This window comes from Sorghum bicolor, chromosome 2, assembly GCF_000003195.3.
Source record: "Sorghum bicolor cultivar BTx623 chromosome 2, Sorghum_bicolor_NCBIv3, whole genome shotgun sequence".
In the NCBI taxonomy this organism is placed as follows: Eukaryota; Viridiplantae; Streptophyta; class Magnoliopsida; order Poales; family Poaceae; genus Sorghum; species Sorghum bicolor.
Window position 1 is genome coordinate 57401678 of NC_012871.2, and position 19845 is coordinate 57421522.

Genomic DNA, 19845 nt, shown 5'->3' on the forward strand with positions numbered 1-19845 from the left:
AAACTCAAGAACACTACATCGCTGTGCCGACAAAAGCTCAGATCCAATCCTAAGTGCACCTTTGTGACCACCTACCTTGGCTGCCTCAGCTGCGGCTGCAACTACCTGATTGTCTCGGTGTCTCTATCAACTATCTTCCTCTTCTTGGTGACCACTTTCTTTCCCTTCTCATTAGTTGTGAGATGGCAGGGTTTGTTGTCACCACAGTAACCTCCTAAAGCACCTGCTGGAGCACCAACAACATTCTTGCAGTGTGCCATTGCAAGATCTCAAGACAAGAGTGTAAACTGCTCATAGATAGATGATGAACTAACACTCTTGAGGCTTGGACCCAATCCGTACTTGCGGGCTTGGCCCCGAGTTCAATTGCCACTGACAAGCTATCCCAAGTGACTCACCCGCTGCAATAGATGGAATAGATGGGGTATATATAAGCAATTATTACATAGGATAAGTGATCGAGAGTGAATAGGCTTGCTACCTTAGCTGAGAGGTGATCCCTGTGAAAAGATAAGAACCAACATCCACAAGGCATAACGAATCACTCGCCAAGTCTCTGCAAACAAGAAGCGAATGAAAATGATGTAAAAACAACGTTTCAAACAGTTCTAGAATTCTATCAAACACTTAGTGTGTGGCGAAAACAAGAACTCACCCGAAACCCTAATGCATCAAGAAGAGTGATGGTTGGCTGGGCGCACAGGTAGGGAGACTTGGCGGCGGTGGAGGAAGCAAAGGAAGGACGCGCACGCGGAGAAGAGAACTTGTCGGCGGAGGGTGTGGTGAAGGTTTGCTAGCGGCGACGCGAGAGGCGTGGAGCGAGAATACGATGTGAGGAGAAAGATTGAGAAAGCCCTATTGATCAGCTAGATAGAAATTTATATCCGCCTCCCGTAGACACATCGGACGCTCTTAAGTGAGCACCAGATGTGTCCGATGCACACCGGACCCATACGCAGAGAGGGTGTTTTTTGCGCAGGGTCACTGGACGCGGGCCACCTGACGCTCTCCTACGTCCGATGCCGTGGGTGCTTCTATAGTGGACCACCGGATGCACACCACCAGACATGCTCACGTTACTGTTCGCGTGTCTGGTGTGTACACCATAGTAGGTAACACTCACCGGACGCACAGAACGCATCCGATGTAGTGTCTGATGCTGCGTCTGGTGCACCAGCAGCTTTAGATATTCAATGAGACTTTGCAGCGCCTTCACTCAACCAAGTTCCAACACAAATAAGAGCCAAATAAACACCAATTGGAACTGGTATGAGTGACCTCTCTCAAACCCTCCAATTTTCACAAGTAATTTTGCATAAGCTATATAGATTTTATGATAGAGAGTTTTGTCAACCGGGTTACCTCCCTCATCTATGTCGAGATGCCCATTTGATGCCATGGGAATTTTGATTAGCTTGCAATCTTGCATCTTGAATCTCTTGAGAAGATCTTAAGTGCACCTCTCTTGAGAGATGGAAACCCCTTCCTTCATTTGCTTGACTTGAATCTCGAGGAAGAAAGATAGCTCGACAATCATGGACATCTCGAACTCCTTGGACATCAAGTCACTGAACTCCTTGCAAAATTCTTCATTTGTTGAGCCAAAGATAATGTCATCGACATATACTTGGCAAATGAAGATTTTCCGATTGATCTTCTTGGTGAATAATGTTGTGTCGACCTTCCCGATCTTAAAGCCCTTTGCAATGAGGAAGTCCCTTAGCCTCTCATACCAAGCTCTAGGACCTTGTTTGAGACCATAGAGCACCTTGGATAGCTAGTAGACATGCTTGGGGTACCTAGGATCTTCAAAAATGGGGGGTTGCTCAATGTAGACAAGCTCATTAATATAACCATTTAGAAAGGCACTTTTCACATCCATTTGAAATAGCTTTATGTTATGGTTAGAAGCATATGCAAGAAGGATACGTATAGCTTCAAGTCTTGGAACTGGTGCAAAAGTTTCACCAAAGTCAAGACCTTCCACTTGTGAAAAGCCTTCCACCACGAGTCTTACCTTGTTGTGCACTACCTTGCCTTGATCATCTTTCTTGTTCCAAAAGATCCACTTTGTCCCTATCACTCTTGCATCTTTAGGTCGCTCTTCGAGGGTCCACACTTGGTTGTGAGAGAAGTTGTTCAACTCCTCTTGCATGGCGATGATCCAATCCGCATCCCAAAGAGCTTCCTCTATGGTTTTGGGTTCAACTTCAAGAGACACAAAAGCATGATGTTCAATAAATAAAGCATGTCTAAAACGAGTGTAACACCACGTGATGGACTCCCGATAATGAGATCTTGAGAGTGATCTTGAAGGAGGTGTGATAATCTTCTTTCAACCACTTGAGGAGCCAGTCGGGGAGCATCAACATCATGTGCTTGTGCCACCGCTTGATCATGAGTGACTTGTGTGTCTTCATAAACGTCCTTGTCATCATCTTGTGGCACACGTGAGGAGGATGGCTCATCGATGACTTGCACCTCACCATCATCCTCCTTAGGCTTGATGTCTCCCACCAGAATATTCTTCATGACTTCCCTCAATGGTTCACCAGCTACATCATCAAGATTATCACTTGCTCCTTGGGAGCCATTAGTTTCATCAAATTCAACATCAAAAGTTTCTTCAACCATGTTTGTGGCATGGTTAAAGACTCTATAAGCCTTGGACTTTGATGAATATCCAACCAAGTAACCAATGTCACATCTTCTTTGAAACTTCCCCAAGTGTTAGCACTTCTTGTAGATGTAGCACTTGCACCCAAAACTCTAAAGAATGAGACATCAGGCTTCTTCCCATTGAGCAACTCATATGGTGTCTTCTCTATAAACTTGTGAACAAAGAGCTAGTTTGAAGCATAGCATGCGGTGTTGATTGCCTCAACCCACATCTTCTCTGGAGTGTTGTACTCATCAAGCATAGCTCTTGCCAAGGTGATCAAGGTTCGGTTCTTTCTTTCTACAACCCCATTTTGTTGCAGTGTATATGTTGAGAAGAACTCATGTTTGATTCCAATTTCATCACAATATTCTTCAATATTGGTGTTGTCAAACTCTTTACCATTGTTACTCCTAATCTTCTTGATCTTGACCTCGAATTGATTTTGTGCCTTCTTTGCTAACTTCTTGAATATTGATGTAACTTTAGTCTTGTCTTGCAAGAAGAATGTCCATGTGTACTGAGAATAGTCATCCACTATTACTAAGCAACATTGATTCCCACTAAGACTAACATATGTAGTTGGTCCAAACAAATCCATGTGCAATAGCTCAAGAACTCTAGAGGTAGAGAGATAGGTCTTGGTTGGATGAGTGTTTGCCACTTGCTTGCTGGCTTGACATGCACTGCACAACTTGTCCTTCTCAAACTTGACATCTTTCAAGCCTCTTATCAATTCCTTCTTCAACAACTTCTTGAGTGTACCCATTCCAACATGAGCTAGCCTCATATGCCATAGCCAACCAAGTGAAGTCTTGGTGAATAGACATGTCTTGATGTTTGCATCTTCAAAGGAGAAATCAATAAGATATAAATTGTTGTAGCGGAAGCCTTCAAAAACCATCTCATTTTCATTCACTTTGGTCACTATCACTTCTTTGTCATTGAGTAGGCATTGGAAAATAATATGTCTAAAGTCCTATTCCTCTGCCGTGTTTTCAGAAAAAACACGAGCACATTGCTCGTAGGTAACTAAATGAACAGTAAATAATACTGCTGAAAAAGACATAAAAACTAATATAAATGCTTTGGAATTCTTAGGTTTGAGTGATTGATCACATACTACACATTGGCTAGTTTGATGAAGATGATTGGCCCCAAAACTAGAATATAATTGTGAAGTTCGAGCAAGTCTCGTACATATATATTTCAATCAAAGCCAATCCAGACACGGAGAGCAACCAATACTACAATGTTGTAGGATATGGATTGAAACATGCAAATATGTACAAACATGATCGCACTTGCAGTCACAGTCACGAAGTGCATGCATCTTCCTCCCTGGACAAAGGCTGAAACATCCAGCCAATCTTCTCTATCTGCCGAACAACTCAAGGCTCCACACTGATACAGCAGGTCATGTGTGCAGGGTGAGCCATGACTAGGGCCGTGGCCCTACTGGCCCTAGGCGTGAATCTGCCCATGATTACCCAATGTGATCCACCGGTCTTGTAGTTCACCTACACACACAAGAGATCAAGCTTGAGTTTTGGGGACCCAAATTTTCTTAGGGCCCTTAACCTTCTCCACAAGTGACTTTGGCACCCAAATTTTCTTTGGCCTTTGCTTGTTGGGCGGCCCCATGAAGTTAATCTTGACTTTGCCATTCTTATCTTGCCTTACAATGTAGTGAGTATTGAAAGCAAATGGTCTAGCATGCTTGGGCAAAGGGGGTGGTAGTGGTGTCTCACACTCATGAGCAAAGTGACCTTCTTGTCTACACTCAAAGCATCTCTTTGGCTTGGGCTTTCTAGGTTGATCATGAGAAGCTTGAGCTTTCACCAACTTGCTTTGTTGAGCCTTGTAACCAATTCCACTTTTGTCCATCTTCATGACGGTGTTCATGAATAGCTATTGACGGTAGATAACTCCTAATTTTCACCGCCAACCAAACATGAAAATGGATCTGTATGCAAAACACCTAGTAGATATAGGGTTATCACTGACAGAATTCCACAAGTTTTGGTGATTGTCTATTTCTACAGGGGGTTATCGGAATAAGAATAAAAAGAGGTCCACATATGAGATTTACATAGAGAGAATACGTGAAACGTCAACTCAGGAATACTCTAGAAGACATGAGAAGGTGACCCTGCAAAGTGGGGCTCTCCTAGCAGCTAGCCCAGGGCGGGCGCCCCACCTGGCAGGGGTGGCCGCCCGGGGTGGGGAACCAATCAGGTTCCACCTCACGGATCCTGCCTCCACCGAATTTGAGGATTAATCTTAAACGCACGTTTAAGTCAGTTTGATCCAAAGGCTATGGTTCCTCCTAGGGCCTAGGGGGTGGAAAGATTAGTACCACATCGCTAGTTCAAGGTAGAGGAGGGGTCAGATGCCCCCTATAAGTAAGACCCTGACCCTCCCCTAGGGATTAGCTAGTTTTGAAGCTTTAATTCATATTTTCTAGAGAGTATTAGTCAGAGAGGGGTCCCTCGAATGGATCTATCTCTTTAGGGTTTTAGCAACAAGAGAAGTTGATAGAGTATAGGGTGGAGATAGAAGTGGAGGAAGCCCGGCCTATCGGTGTCTTCTTCCTTGTATATGTGGGATCAAGTCTCCTAACCCGAGGCTTGGTTCTAGAATCAATCGGCAATTCGACTTCTAATACTAGTAAGTTATTGTTCTTATTGTTCTTCGGTTTATGAGTTTACTTTATTTGCTTGCGCTTGGGAATGGAGTAATCGTTCGTAGTATAAGCGTGGTGCTTGGGCTAGGAACACTCGTAGATACTCCCTATCTGGCTGGATTTGTGGTAGCCTTTTGGGGGAAGTGACAATCCTCTTGGGTCTCAGTAATCCACGTCCCATCAGGAGGTAAGGTAGGGTATATGGTACTAGGGTTAAGCACTCTCTGAGGTGTCTCTTTTCTCTAGTTACTTCCCTTAGAACAATATCTACACAGCTTACCATAGGTTAGAAGAAGACTGACGAAGGAGTTCTCTCTATATCGCTCATATCTCGCTATCTTGTCTTGCAAGCCCAGGGGTTAAGTATAGATTTAGGTTAGTCTGATGCATGCTTTCTCCTAGTGGTAAAAATATAAATAATGATACTCTGGAATATCTCCTAGGTGAAGTGCTCACCGATATTCATGTGCTTGCAGATTTCTCTGTGTGCGTAACTAATATCAACAAGCATTTTTGGCATCGTTGCTAGGGAGAAAGATGGTCTGCTGAGATAACTTTAAATCATGCTTAACCTTGTATTATACTTTTATCTTTTTCTCTTATCTCATCTTTTCTTTTTCCTTTTTGTTTCTATCCTCATGGATAACCCAAATTCCACGCCTATCTATCAATTTCTTGCACCCATGAGCACAAGCTTAGAGCCACTAGAACCCATGATTTTCACATCTAGCTATTAGCTACGCCCATGTTTGGTTGCAATAGGTCAAAGCCAACCCTTTTCTATAGCTAGAGTCATATCTTCTAATCAAGAAGGTAATGTACTCAAGGTCCTATCTTCTGATTCAGTTGGTAATGAACTTTTAGCTACACTTAGGGAATCTTTTAAACTTACTATAAATTTTGGCTTAGACCTACAAGACCCTGTTCTTCTTCAACATCTTTATACGGGTCTTGATAATACCATCTTGGGAGGATTTTTCCTTTCTTTATCTATTAGTAAGGTGAGGTTTGTCCTTATTAGTAGACACACCCCTTGCACTAGCCTTCATGATGAAATACTAGAGGTAGATAAGGAATCATCCTCCAAACTAGAAGAGGAAGTTTTCATAGCCACTTTGCAAATATTCCAATCCCATGATTTGGCTATCCATACCAACCTAGTAGTATCAAATTCACCATCAAAAAGATTTTGGGAGGAGTTTAAACTTCCTGCTTCACAAGAGATCTTTTAGTGCTTATAGTTTGAATCTTCAAAAGAGATCTCTTAGGAAGCTTTTCAAATCCAATCCCTTTGAAGGACAATTAGAAAGACTCAAGGATGGCATGTCAAGTGATGCCATAGAAGGAGAGTGAAGCCATCTAGATGCCACTCTTATCCTCTCCCCTTCTATGCCCACATTAGATATACAATATGAACCCATCTTTAAACCCATCCTTGACCACTATGGCTTGTTCTATGCTCTCTCTCCCAAACCTCCTGATGATTCTAGAAATCCATCTAGATATCCCATGCATAGGAATCATCAAGGCCATATGGAAGATCGAGGAGAGCAACATCTATAGCTAAATAGCATTAAAAACCTATGTGCTATTGCCATTGGATGGGTGGACAAGGCCTTAGATAAGATCAATTCAAGAGATGATCCAAGGGATTTTTTGGACATATATGTCGAGTCACTCTTGGAAGTAGAAAATGATGGAGATTTCAATAAGCAAGGAAGCTACTTCATCAACACCCCATCTATCCTTTGCTCATATGAAAAATCTCCTTATTCACTTAGTCTCTCTAACATTGCCCCACATGAGATCTTCAACCCCCTCATGCTCCCTGTTCCTAAAGTTTTTGAATGGGTAGACACATATGTTTATCATAAATGTAGATCTCGTGTGGTGAATCTTAGGAATAGTGTACTTAGATGGGTGTTGTGAGGGAAACCACTTCACCCAACCACATCTTGAAAGTTTCCCAAGGACAAGCTTAGTGTCCTAAAACAAGCATTGTTTAGACCATGACATGAGTGTTTGTCTTTCTACTGTGCTACCCTTGTTAATTGAGCATAGGATTATAATTTTAAAAATATTTCCTTTGGGTATTCTTGTCACTAACCTTCTAGGTTAGGAGCAAAAGATCAAAAGAGTGACAAATACAAGGTATGTCCAACTAAATCATTATGCAACATTGAATTACTTTCATCCAATCTTGATTTTTTGCAAAAGTCAAGCTTGGGGGATATGCTTTCATAGATACATCTCTTGCCATGTTGCTACATCATCTTAGTTGTCCCTACCTTTAAGATATGCTAAATTTGCTAAACAATAATCATGCTCTATCATCACTGTTTGAGTAAACATCTATAATGCTCCCAGCTACCTTTGTTTGCTATAGTATGTGTAGGTTTTGAAGTCTTTTCAGACACCTTTTTAAATTAGGCATGGTGCTTAGTTTAAACTGTTCTTCTGACTTAAATTAGACAAGGTGTCTAGTTTAATTCTTGGACCAAAAGGTGTGCTGATCTTACTTCTAAAAGGCTTTTAAATTAAGTGTGGTGCTTAGATTAAAATGCCTTCCTGGATCAAATTAGACATGGTGTCTGGTTGATTTTTGAGCTGATAGTATGCTATAGTAGATATTGGATATTTTGTTGGACTAACCTCTGTAGGAAAACTTTATACCAAAATGGGCAAGTCCTAAGATGAACTCACACTGGAGATGAAGAGAGACATAACTGACTCATAGCCAAGAAGAAAGAAGGGGGCTACAAAATATGAACCACAATCGAAGCACTCACTCCATGGAGTTACATTCTCTTGTCAACCACTAATTATCAGGAATCAAGAAAAGATTGACAAGAGAAGAACATGCAACGTTTTGCACCCTCACCTCTGAGGTCGAAAAGCTGAGACATAAGGAAGAAAGGTCAAACTTCTCCAGATAATCCAACCAAGTTCTTCCACATCTCATGCTCCCATCGCTCCACACGCTGGTTTGCAATCTCTAAATTTACTATTGCTTTATTTCTATAAGTTTGAATTGATTTATAATGCCTATATTTAAGAATCAAAACATAAGATGAGAAAATAAAACCAATCCTTTAGAAAGAAGTAATTATGAATAATAAATACGCTATGCTAAGCATGCTCAAGCAAGTTCTTTAGCATAGAAAGTGACCCTTAGCTGTGTTACAACAATGCCCTTGTCATTACTTGTATACTCCTTCGGGTATGTGTTGTCCACTAATGATTTGCAGGGATAAAATAATAAGAAGAGCTAAAAGTCCAAGGACAAATTAGACAGAGAACAAACAATGCCATAAGAAAGAAGTGCAACAAAGAAGATAGTTGGTAGGGAGAGTGTTGAAAATCAAAGTCTTTACAAAGACTAAAAATAGTATATGAACAAAGACTTTGATGGTGCCCAAATTAATAGAGGATGAAGGAGTTCAAGCTTTTCACATACTGTAGCATCTCAGCCCTCTTGCTTATAAATAGGAGGTAACTTTCACTATTGTAAATATGAACTTTAGTAAGAAAGTGAATACAGAAAAGAAAGTTCTCTTCCTCCATCTCTTTGTGTTCCTCTTGTGCTTGTGTGCCACCAAAACAATCTCAATTTCTAACACATTTCTCTCATCATTTTAGCCTAATTTTTTTACAATTTGGCTTTTTCTGAAACAAATTTACATTTAGCCCCTTAAATAACGTAAACTGATCTTTGGACCTTGGGATCGGCACCAGAACTCATGGCTCCAAGGTAACACATCTCGGTGCCACAAATCTTGGCTCCGAGGTGCTAGGCCATGCAGAGCATCTTAGGTGGCACTGATGTGATTGGTACCTCGGAGCCATAGATCTTGGCTCCCATGTTGGAGCCACAGATCTTGGCGCCACCCTCAAAGCCGAGATTTATGGCTTTGAGCTTAGAGCCAAGATCTGTGGCTCTAACCTCGGAGCCATGGATCTTGGCATCGAGCTTGGATTCAGAAACCACGATCAAGTTTTACTGCGTGAGCCTACTCTTGTTTGTTCCTCCTTCTTGGGTTCTTGCCCTTCATAGAAACAACTATATAATGTCGAAGTCTCTAGACATTCAAAAATAAACAAAATTCATGTAGTCCAAATACATATTGCCTAACTACATCACCTAATAATCTAACTATATATATATATATATATATATATATATATATATATATATATATATATATATATATATATATATATATATATATATATATATATATATATATATATATATATATATATATATATATATATATATATATATATATATATATATATATATATATATATATATATATATATATATATATATATATATATATATATATATATATATATATATATATATATATATATATATATATATATATATATATAATAAATTTACTAACTATATTGCCTAACTATCTATAAAATCTAATTATAGAACTAGATAACTATAACTAGATTAACTATATATAAATTTAAATTAGCTAACTATATGACTATATAACTAGTTAGGGGGGCTACCCTCATCACCCCATCGTCATCCTCCACGCAATCGGTGGCAAGGGCGGCCTCCTGCCTCTCCCGGTGTCCCCGGTGGCCGCTGGCCGCACGTAACGGCGCCCCTCTAATTAGTTATATAGTCACATAGTTAGCTAATTTAATTCTATATATAGGTAAATCTAGTTATAATTATCTAGTTCTATAGTTAGATTTGATAGGTAGTTAGCAAATTTATTTTATATAGGTAGATAGCAAATTTTGATAGATATTTAGTTAGGTTACTAGGTGATGTAGTTAAGCAATATAGTTAGCAGATTTATTTTATATAGGTAGATAGCAAATTTAGATAGATATTTATTAGTTAGGTTATTAGGTGATATAGTTAGACAATGTATTTGAACTGCATGAATTTGGTTATTTTGGATGTTTAGAGACTTCAACATTATGTAGTTGTTGCTATGAAGGGCAAGAATGTGAGAGGGAGAAGGAACAAATGAGAGTAGGCTCAAATAGTAAAACTTGGTTGTGATTTTTGAATCCAAGCTCAGAGCCACGCATCTCGGCTGCGAGGCCAGCGCCAAGATCTGTAGCCCGAGGTATCAGTCACGTCAGTGCCACCTAGGATGCTCTGCTGTGCATGGCTAGGCACCTCGAAGCCAACATTTATGGCACAAGATGTGTTACCTCAGAGCCATAAGTTCCACAGGGTCCAAAGATCGCCATAAGTTCCACAAGGTTCAAAGATCAGTTTACATCATTTAAGAGGCTAAATGAAAATTGTTTCAGAAAAAGAGCCAAATTGTAAAAAAAATAAAAAATAAAATAGGTCATTCGAGAGCCAAATTGTAAAAAAAAATAAAAAATAAAATAGGTCATTCGAGGGGTCATGTGCACTTGGCGCTTCACCATCACAGCGTTAGGGTGTGTTTAGTTTGAGAAATCACTCCATCCTAGATCATGAATCCATTTCTCAAATTTGACACAACGACTCCATTTTGTCATATTAGTGATAATTACTAGCTTGTGAAGAATAAGACCATGATACATCAACCTATTCTATTCCACAAAGCAAACAAAAAGAAATGAGAAATGAGTAGGTGATGGACTAACAGATTCCTCAAATCAAAAACACCATGTTTTTCTCAAAGGTACGTGGGTGAATTACAACCTACAGATACAGCGGTAATCACCTAATCACACCTGTTTTCTATAAAGAAATAGTGTAATAGTGCTCAGTGCAGCACAAGCGTCAGATGGGATGAATTGCAAATCATTCTGAAGGTAGGTGCAACCCACGAGCTGTACACAGGTCCAGGGCTCTCCCAGCTGCTGCAAAGTTGGGGCTCTAGCAGGAAATCCTTTCACCATCAGATCAACCGCCTACAAAATGTATGGCATCCCACTGGTAGTCTTACCTACAAATTAGGAACTTGCGGTTTGTGATTTCTGTTGTCATTGCATCATCAATGGTGATGCCATTTGCAGGAACTTGCAGTTTGTGATCACTGTTGTCTTCGTGTCAACAATTGCAATTGTTCTTGTCCAATTTAGAGTTCCACGTGGCAGATATGTTTTTGAGTGATGTATAGCTTGCATGCAGTGGAAATTTGAGATTGACAGGCTGAACACAGTTGGATGTAGGTAGTTTGAGCTGACTGCTTGTGTGGATCAGCTGATAACCTCGAGTGTATCCTTGAAGACCGCATGGCTATGGCTGACAGTATCCTTTTGGGGTGAAATGGCTGTGACACCCTTCAGTAATCTGATTACTTCGCTGCAGCCATCGACATAGTAGTTTGCTTTGCTGGCCTTTGGGCCAACGGAACAGGCAAATACTTCTGGAATGGCAGGCTCAGAAAGGGAGGTAGCTTTATTGATGCTCTCAAACATGTCCTCATCCGATCGATCGTTTCCGATGCACATCAAAAGATCTGGTACATCCCCTTTACTGACCATGGTCTGAATGATCTTGTCCACAGAAATCCCCTTGTTAACTCCCTGTGTCCATGAATACATATATTTGAAGCCTCAACAAACATCTAGATGATAAAATGCAACAAAAAGTTGTGAAATATCAGATAATGTACAAACCTGAGGTTTAACTTCTACAATCTGATGGCCTCGCCTCACAGCAACAGGTTCATTTGATAGGACTCGCTCCAGATGGCCCACTAGCTCCTTTGCCTGGCACAAGCCAAAGTCATGATCTGTGTTCTGATAGTGCCATACCAGAGCACTCTCTTTTTGCTCTATGAAGGACCCATCAGTTGTTTCCATATATAAATGCATGATAGGCTCCACAATGAGTTTCCATTCAGAATGAAGACCTGACAAACTTGTCTCCCATTCAGCTGCTTTGTTCCATCTGCAAGAACAAACATGGTTAATCAAACATGGGTGAAAGGAAATCACATAATTGTGTATCAACAAAAGATTCTTTACCTGATAAAGTAACCATGTTCAGCAGCAATACCAAGGTTCTCGCATGAAACAAACCACTCACTTAGGGAATCTCTTCCTCGTCCACTGACTATAAATACTGTGTTCTTCATATCATTGCACAGGCTGTTAAGGATAGAAATAAGTTCAGCACTTGGAGATTTGTCGTGTGATGCCTGCGGCACAAGAGTCCCATCATAGTCCAGAAATATCATCCTCCTGTTAGCCTTCTTATAAGATGAGGTTAGGTGTTCTAGAGACAGTCTTCTGAATCCAGGTGAAAGAGCAATAATTCTAAAATTTAAACCAAACCCAGTTGTCCAACATCTTTGGCTATATTGCTCTCTGCATGCTCTCTCCAGATCCTGGTCAAAGCTGTGTGCCCAGTAAGCAACATCATGAGACCTGACATAGCGATAGTGCTTTTCATGGCGCAGATTCTTCTCATATTGTGTTAGATCTGTTGCATTGTATAATGCATCAGCCACATCTTCCATACTCCAAGGATTTACCCTGAAAGCTCCACTAAGAGATGGAGAGCAACCCACAAATTCAGACACAATAAGTGTGCTTGTGTGAGATGAGCTCTTATTAACACCTCTGAGCTTATCAATGTCCTCATTTCCCTGCCTGCATACAGTGTACTCATAGGGTATCAAATTCATGCCATCCCTCACAGCATTTACGATACAACAGTCAGATGCAGCATAAAATGCAATCTTTTCATAGAAAGGTATTGAATAGTCAATGAGGACAACAGGCTTGTAATTCGCAGAACCATATTTATCATTTATCCTTTGAGCTACGGATACAGCTTCATATTTTGCTTCCTCAACGTCTTTTCCAATGCTTCTTGCAGGATTAACAATCTGTACAAGGACAACCTTCCCTCGAAGCTTAGGTGTTCTTTCCAGAAGAAGCTCCAAGCCAAGCAATTTTAGACTGATACCTTTAAAGATGTCCATGTCATCTACACCTAAGATTACCAACTTGCCACTATATCTACTCTCAATTTCTTGAACCTTGTTAATTGTAGCAGGCAACTTCAACATGGACTCAAGCCGACCAACATGTACACCTGCAGCAAGAATCTTGAGGCTCACTGTTCGGCCGAAGTACTCTATACCTATGTGGCCACGTTTTGACTCATAATTAAGGCCTAACAGCCTGCTGCAACATGAAAGGAAGTGGCGGGCATAGTCAAAAGTTTGAAAGCCAATGAGGTCAGCATTAAGAAGTGATTTTAGAATTTCATCCCGCACTGGCAGTGTCCTATAGATCTCAGACGAGGGAAATGGGCTGTGGAGGAAGAAACCAACTTTGATCCGGTGCAGTTTCTTTCTTAAAAAGGTTGGGATAAGCATGAGGTGATAATCATGAACCCACACACAATCATCATCTGAATTGACTGCCTCCACAACTTTGTCAGCAAAAATTTTGTTGGCCCGCACATAGGCTTGAAAAAGGGAGCGATCAAAGAGCTCACCTTTGTCATGACAAACAGGAAGCATATAATGAAAAAGTGGCCATAGGTGCTGTTTGCAGAATATGTGATAGAATTGCTGCTGGAGGTCAGCTGGGAGAAAAGTAGGTATGCATCTGTGTTCCTTGAAGAGCTTTTGAGAAACTCGATCTTGCTCACTAGGATCAACTTGAACATTCAAGCTACCCACATAAATAACTTCATTATCAATTGGAAAACCATCTTTAAGTTGAACAAGAAGTTGATTATCATCCATGGCAAAGGACCATTCACCGGTAGCTTCATTTTTTGCACAGATCATAGGAAGGAAATTTGCAACAATAATTTTTCTCTTAAAACAAATATGCGTAGAACCAACCAAGTTGCCATCATTACTACTTTCACAATCAGGGTCAGATATGATGCCAGGAGAGGTCACCACATGAGGAAGAGATCTTAAAGGTTGTTGGAACACATCTTCACAACACATATCTAGCAGATTTGTGTACGACTTCAGAACCATGATTTCTGCAAAGAGAACCAAAAATACTAATAGTTAGACCTTTACAGCCAACAAAATACTACCAACATATAAACAAAAAAACTTGACCCATGGGGATAAAAAAAATCACCTACATATATATGTGTGTGCATTACATGGGCACAAACTCTGATAAGAACATACAAACATTCTAGCACACACTTTTTGTTTTCTTAAACATAAAAATACTGTCACTCAATCGATGGACCATCATTGCAAAAAAATACACCATTTGAATATTTTAAATCCATCTGAAAAATAAAAATTGCATGCCAAGATACACTCAAGGACAAAACTAATGTTAGCTACATTCAAGTGTTCACAGCACAGAGGCAATCTCGAACACTGCCTATAATATAAATCCAAAGGAAACATCAATAAAATGATTCAACCTGACTCTATCAGTATTCTGGGTTGAGTAGAAAAGGGAGATATGAAGTTCAAGACCTTGCTAAAACTGGCATGGCCATATTATCTATGGAGCTTTAGAGCATCTCCAAGAGAAGGCTAATAATACCCCCAAAACTGATATTTGCGTGCTTAGGAGAAAAACCACAGTCCAACAGCTCCCCAAACCTTCTCCCAAGATTTGCTCGCTCTGAAAAATTCACCCCGCGCCCCTCATATATCCGAACCAATGGCGCACTCCCAATGCTCTCCCGCGCTTCCCTTCCCGCGATCGTGCCCCGTTCTGGTAGGAATTCCCGCCCTCTTCTCTTCCCGTCCGTATTCTGCTAGCACAGCATGGCCTTGTAGATTTGTAGTTGTATTGGACTTGGAGTCATGGTACTAGCAGGATGGAATGAGCGGCTAGAAATTGTCAAAGTCCTAGGGCTACGGACAGAATAATGGCTGGCCGGATGAACAGATCACACGGACGAATCCAACTAATTATGTTTGTTCGCTCATCCTCATCCAACTAACTGATGATGTAGCAATTCAAAATACTTTTGGGTGCAAAACATTGGGAAGCTGCTGTGGAGGAAACTAGTTTTTGAGAAACAATTATTTGAGAGAACCCCAATACAGAGTTTTTGGGGTTATATTTTTAGGGAACTCTTGGAGTTGCTCTTAGAGCATCTCCACCAGCTCCCCAATAATCTATCGGTGTATCCCCAATACATATGTATTGGGGTAGCCCAATATTATTCTTGTGAATATTGGGGCCTTGGGGGTGTTGCTGCAGCAGTACCCCAATATATCTCCCCCAATACCCATATGAAAGGTGGGTCCCACAGGAGTGTAGAAAACAAGATGGTTGAAAAGTGGTAATTGGGGTGGTCCCCGTGCTATTGGGGGAGATATAATTCCCCCTTTATTTGAGGGGAGATGAAAGCAATATTGGTGACCACCAAAAAAAGGGAGAGGTTTTGGGGAACTGCTAGAGCAAGAAAAAAGCACAATTATCCCTAAAATGACAGTTTTATGGGGATAGAGGTAGGTATTGGGGACAATAGAAAATAACAAACTCTTTCCTGCTCCCTCAACCTTAATTCACTCCCATCATGCCAGGCCTCAGCTGCCAGCACATTGTATCTAAACACACTGGCAAATTGATCCAAGTAGCTAAAGATCTTTCATCCGACATCTCTGGACGAACGGTTAGGAAACACTATAGAGCTGGGTCAAAATCCCATTTAGCAAACAAGGTGTCAAGAGGTGAACTCTCTAACTCCCTTCCTGCAAAATGATAGCAGATGTGGAAATTTGCTTTGTGGGAGCCAAGGAATGTAGCATAATCCTCGCCAAGCAGTTATCCAGGTCAGTTGATAAAGTTGAAGGAAAAAATTTTGTAACTAACTGCTACTCATTTGCAGCTATCATGACCTGGTCTGAGCTGATACACATTTTGACTAAGTGTGGATGAATAATTAACAAGCAAGAATAAATTATAATAGAGCACCCATAACAAAGATCTATTTCCAAAAACAAACAAGAGCATAGCAGGACAAAAGCTTCGTTGAGTATGCAGTTGCTACAGTATAATATTGTGCTAAAGGCAAAACACGAATGACCTAGAGGCATGTAAACATAATATTTTGCTCCAGGGAGTACAGGCAAAACACACAAAGATAGAAAATTCAATACTAATGTTACACCCTAGTTCCATGATGAGCTCCCCAAAGTTCCATGATGAACCGCATCTACCTTCTCATTTAGGAGTTTAGGACCACAATATCCAATCCAACCATCATTTAAGAAAATGGACCACACTCTCTTATACCAATATAACACAAAAGGACAGATTGGAGGACCACAACATGATGCAAACAATACTTGAACGAATCATTTCCCTCTCACCAGTCACGAATATTAGCATACAACTACAACATCATACCACCTTTGCTAACCTAAAGTATGTACCTGCAAGACCTGACATACCAATCAGGACATGTCATTATGCCAGCTGAACTGGCTCAGACTAAAAATTGAACACCTGTTTGATGAGATATGTCCTACTACAACATAGTGACAAGGAGAAGGCAAGTTAATCAACAAGAGGAATCTTGACCTATGTGTGCTCATTCTAATTGGTAATAGCATGTCAAATTAACTGGCATTGCCTTTAATACAAGTAATATATGATATACTAACAAAATCTAATCTACTGTATGTTCTGTTACAATCTCCTACAGAAAAACAATTGTTGTCCAAGATAATACTACTACGCATGGATATCAGGATATGGTGACCAAACTCATACAGAAAAAAGTCAGTGATTTTTCTTTTAGACCATGATTTAAATATAACAGCCTAACAGGCATCATGTTAGACATAAGTTAGATCAGCAAGCAGGCATGCACCGCTTTATTTGGAATTTTGAGGTCCAGAGGAAAGACAATAACTATATGGTCTTGCTACGACACTAATCTTTGTGCTTTGGAACATAACTGTGTCGCAAACGAAGTCTGCAGTTTCATTTGCCTTCTTGTCCATAATTCATAGGCTCATTTGCCTTATTTTTCCATTTCAACCTTTTGTTCCCCACTTCGCATACCATAGCTACTACTTGGCAACTATTAAATCCAGGTGCAATTATTAATATAAGACAGGAACAAAAAGAAGACCATTTTTCACATCAATATCCCCAAATTCCTCCAAGAACAATAGATCGCGTAAGACCTCCAAATCAATCAGAACCTAGCCCCAAACATCGCTCTTTCCTAATTCAAAAACAAAACTAGCCTTTTGCATTCAAACCTACGAAGTCAAGAACCGACGTCCAAGAGCACTGTCGAATGGGTCAATGAACACACGGATCAAGGAGGAGTGGAAGCATTTCTTACCACAGCGACGAATTTAGCCACTCCCCAAATCGAAATGTCAGTTTCTTGGCACAAATCCCCTTCTCTGTACCCAGCACAGCACAGGCAAACCTAGAGAGAGAGAGAGAGAGAGAGAGAGAGGGAACAAGAAGAGGGACTGCTGGAGAGTGGAGACGGCTGAAAGTGGGAGAAGGGATGAACGGAAATGTGTCGTGGAGGTTTGCTGATTCGGAGGAGGTTCCCTTTTGGAAGATCGCAACCGGTCCTCTTCCTCTCGGACGATTCTGCCCCTGCTGGAGTGCCGGTCGTGCCGATCTAGGCGAACGCCACTGCGGTCTGCGGATAAGATCGCGCTTTTTTCCTCTTGCTGATTATTACATTTTTCACGTCTTCGTTTTCGCTTTGTGCATATACTATTCTAGATAAGTTTCAGGTCACGTTCTTCGAGATTGCAGGTGTTTTGGCTAGTAATCTCCGTGCCGATTATAAAATGATTTAATTTGCTTTCAAATTGAAGGCCAGTCTTGGTCATGGATTCGATCGACGCGACAATTTTTTAGGATTAAGTTTCATTTTCAATGTTTTATGTGAAGACTGGGCACGGAGCTAGTTTTTGTTTTATCTCATGATTTCCCAGATGAAGGTGAGAAGCAGGAGATTTGTCGTAGATGGGGTAGTTTGTTTATGATGCGCTAGCCTACGCTAATTGACCATGTATGTGTTCTCTTTAAAGAAAATGTTGGTTAGATGGAGAAATTTTCCAAGCTTTGTGATCACTAGTTTCTTTGTTCTGTAGTGGAAGAGATAAGATTCTTCGCAAGAAGAACAAGCATTCCCTGCTAGCTAGTAGCCCCACCGTCCCCAAATAAGTGGAATGGAGTAGTATATTTTTCTTTCTAATATAATAGTATTACTTTTATCCCAAAATAAATTAATTTTTAGAATCACTCTAAGCCAAAAAAAACTATATTAAGCTTGACTAATTTTATAAAATAAATAATATCTATAGAAATATATTTCATGATGTCTCTAGTGTTCAAAATAGTTTGACATAGAACAACTCTAGTTAATTTATTTTTGAAACAAGAGAATAGTCTCTTCTTAGATAGATTATTATCAAGGAGAAAGAAAACACCTCTGAACTGTGATTTGCATTATGGCCAGTACAGCTACACGCCCAAATGTGACATGGGTCATGGGTGCTGGTGTCTGATTCAGCTAATAATTAGCAATCGCTGGACCTAGGCATTGTTTAGTTCCAAAAAATTTTAGAAAAATGACACTGTAACACTTTCGTTTTTATTTGACAAATATTGTCCAATTATGGAGTAACTAGGCTTAAAAGATTCGTCTCACGATTTACAGGCAAACTGTGTAATTAGTTTTTATTTTCATCTATATTTAATGTTTCATACATGTGCTGTAAGATTCGATGTGACAGATAATCTTGAAAAGTTTTTAGTTTTTTAGGTGAACTATAAACAAGGCGCTAGTGAGTGTTTTTTTAGTACTGTAGATAGGTAGATCAGCCTTTAGGCGCCCTTCTCACATGATTCCTTCGTTTTCATACGGGATATGTGTGAGACCTGATCATGCGTTTTTGACCAGTTAAGGAGGATTATGAGCCTGTTCACTTGTCTCAAAAGTCATTGCTGAAAGTACTGTAATATATATCTCCTCCTGCAACCATCATCTAAACTTCTGAATGTAGGGGCTACCATACGTGTCGATCATTTTAAGCTATCTTATTGGGAGCATTACTTCTTGTTTATCTTATCCTCAAGTGCCAAAGATGGTTGTCTAGTTGGACACTACAACTGGATTGGAAAAAGATTAAAAGATCACCATCACCCGGCACTTAACAGCGACATCGATCTAGCTTTTGGAAGGCGGCAAAGCGACATCTAACGTTGTGTGTCACCGGCCTTTTAGTACAAAAAATGCGGTATATGCAGATATGCTCTTCTTATTACATGGTGCGGTTTCCGACACGTATGCTAGATTTGGGCCACGTTTGGATCTTTATATGGTAACTTTGCCTAACAAAACTACTATAGTTGATGATTATATCATGTACTGTACTACTTCTATGTGTGTTTGTTTTGGTCTCTTTCCAAGCTCTACTTTTCACAAGGTGAGTAAACACTTGGTTGCTTTGGAGGTTGGCTTTGCCACACTGGCAAGCTAATTTTTGTCTTTACTTGCGCAAGTGTAGTAATTAAAAGAACTGGTAAGATTGAGCAGGCAGATGAAACATGACCTTAAATTAGATAACCTGGATCC

At 40.3% G+C, this 19845-nt stretch overlaps 1 protein-coding gene across 1 annotated transcript; it reads right to left on the bottom strand.

Moving 5' to 3' along the window:
• LOC8055769 (probable alpha,alpha-trehalose-phosphate synthase [UDP-forming] 9) lies at positions 10825-17890 on the bottom strand. Its single transcript, XM_002462260.2, has 4 exons — positions 17584-17890; positions 12297-14283; positions 11946-12219; positions 10825-11852 (listed from the first exon to the last, which is right to left on the bottom strand). The coding sequence occupies exons 2-4, from the start codon at positions 14276-14278 to the stop codon at positions 11523-11525; spliced, it is 2586 nt and encodes an 861-aa protein (XP_002462305.1). The 5' UTR covers positions 14279-14283; positions 17584-17890; the 3' UTR covers positions 10825-11522.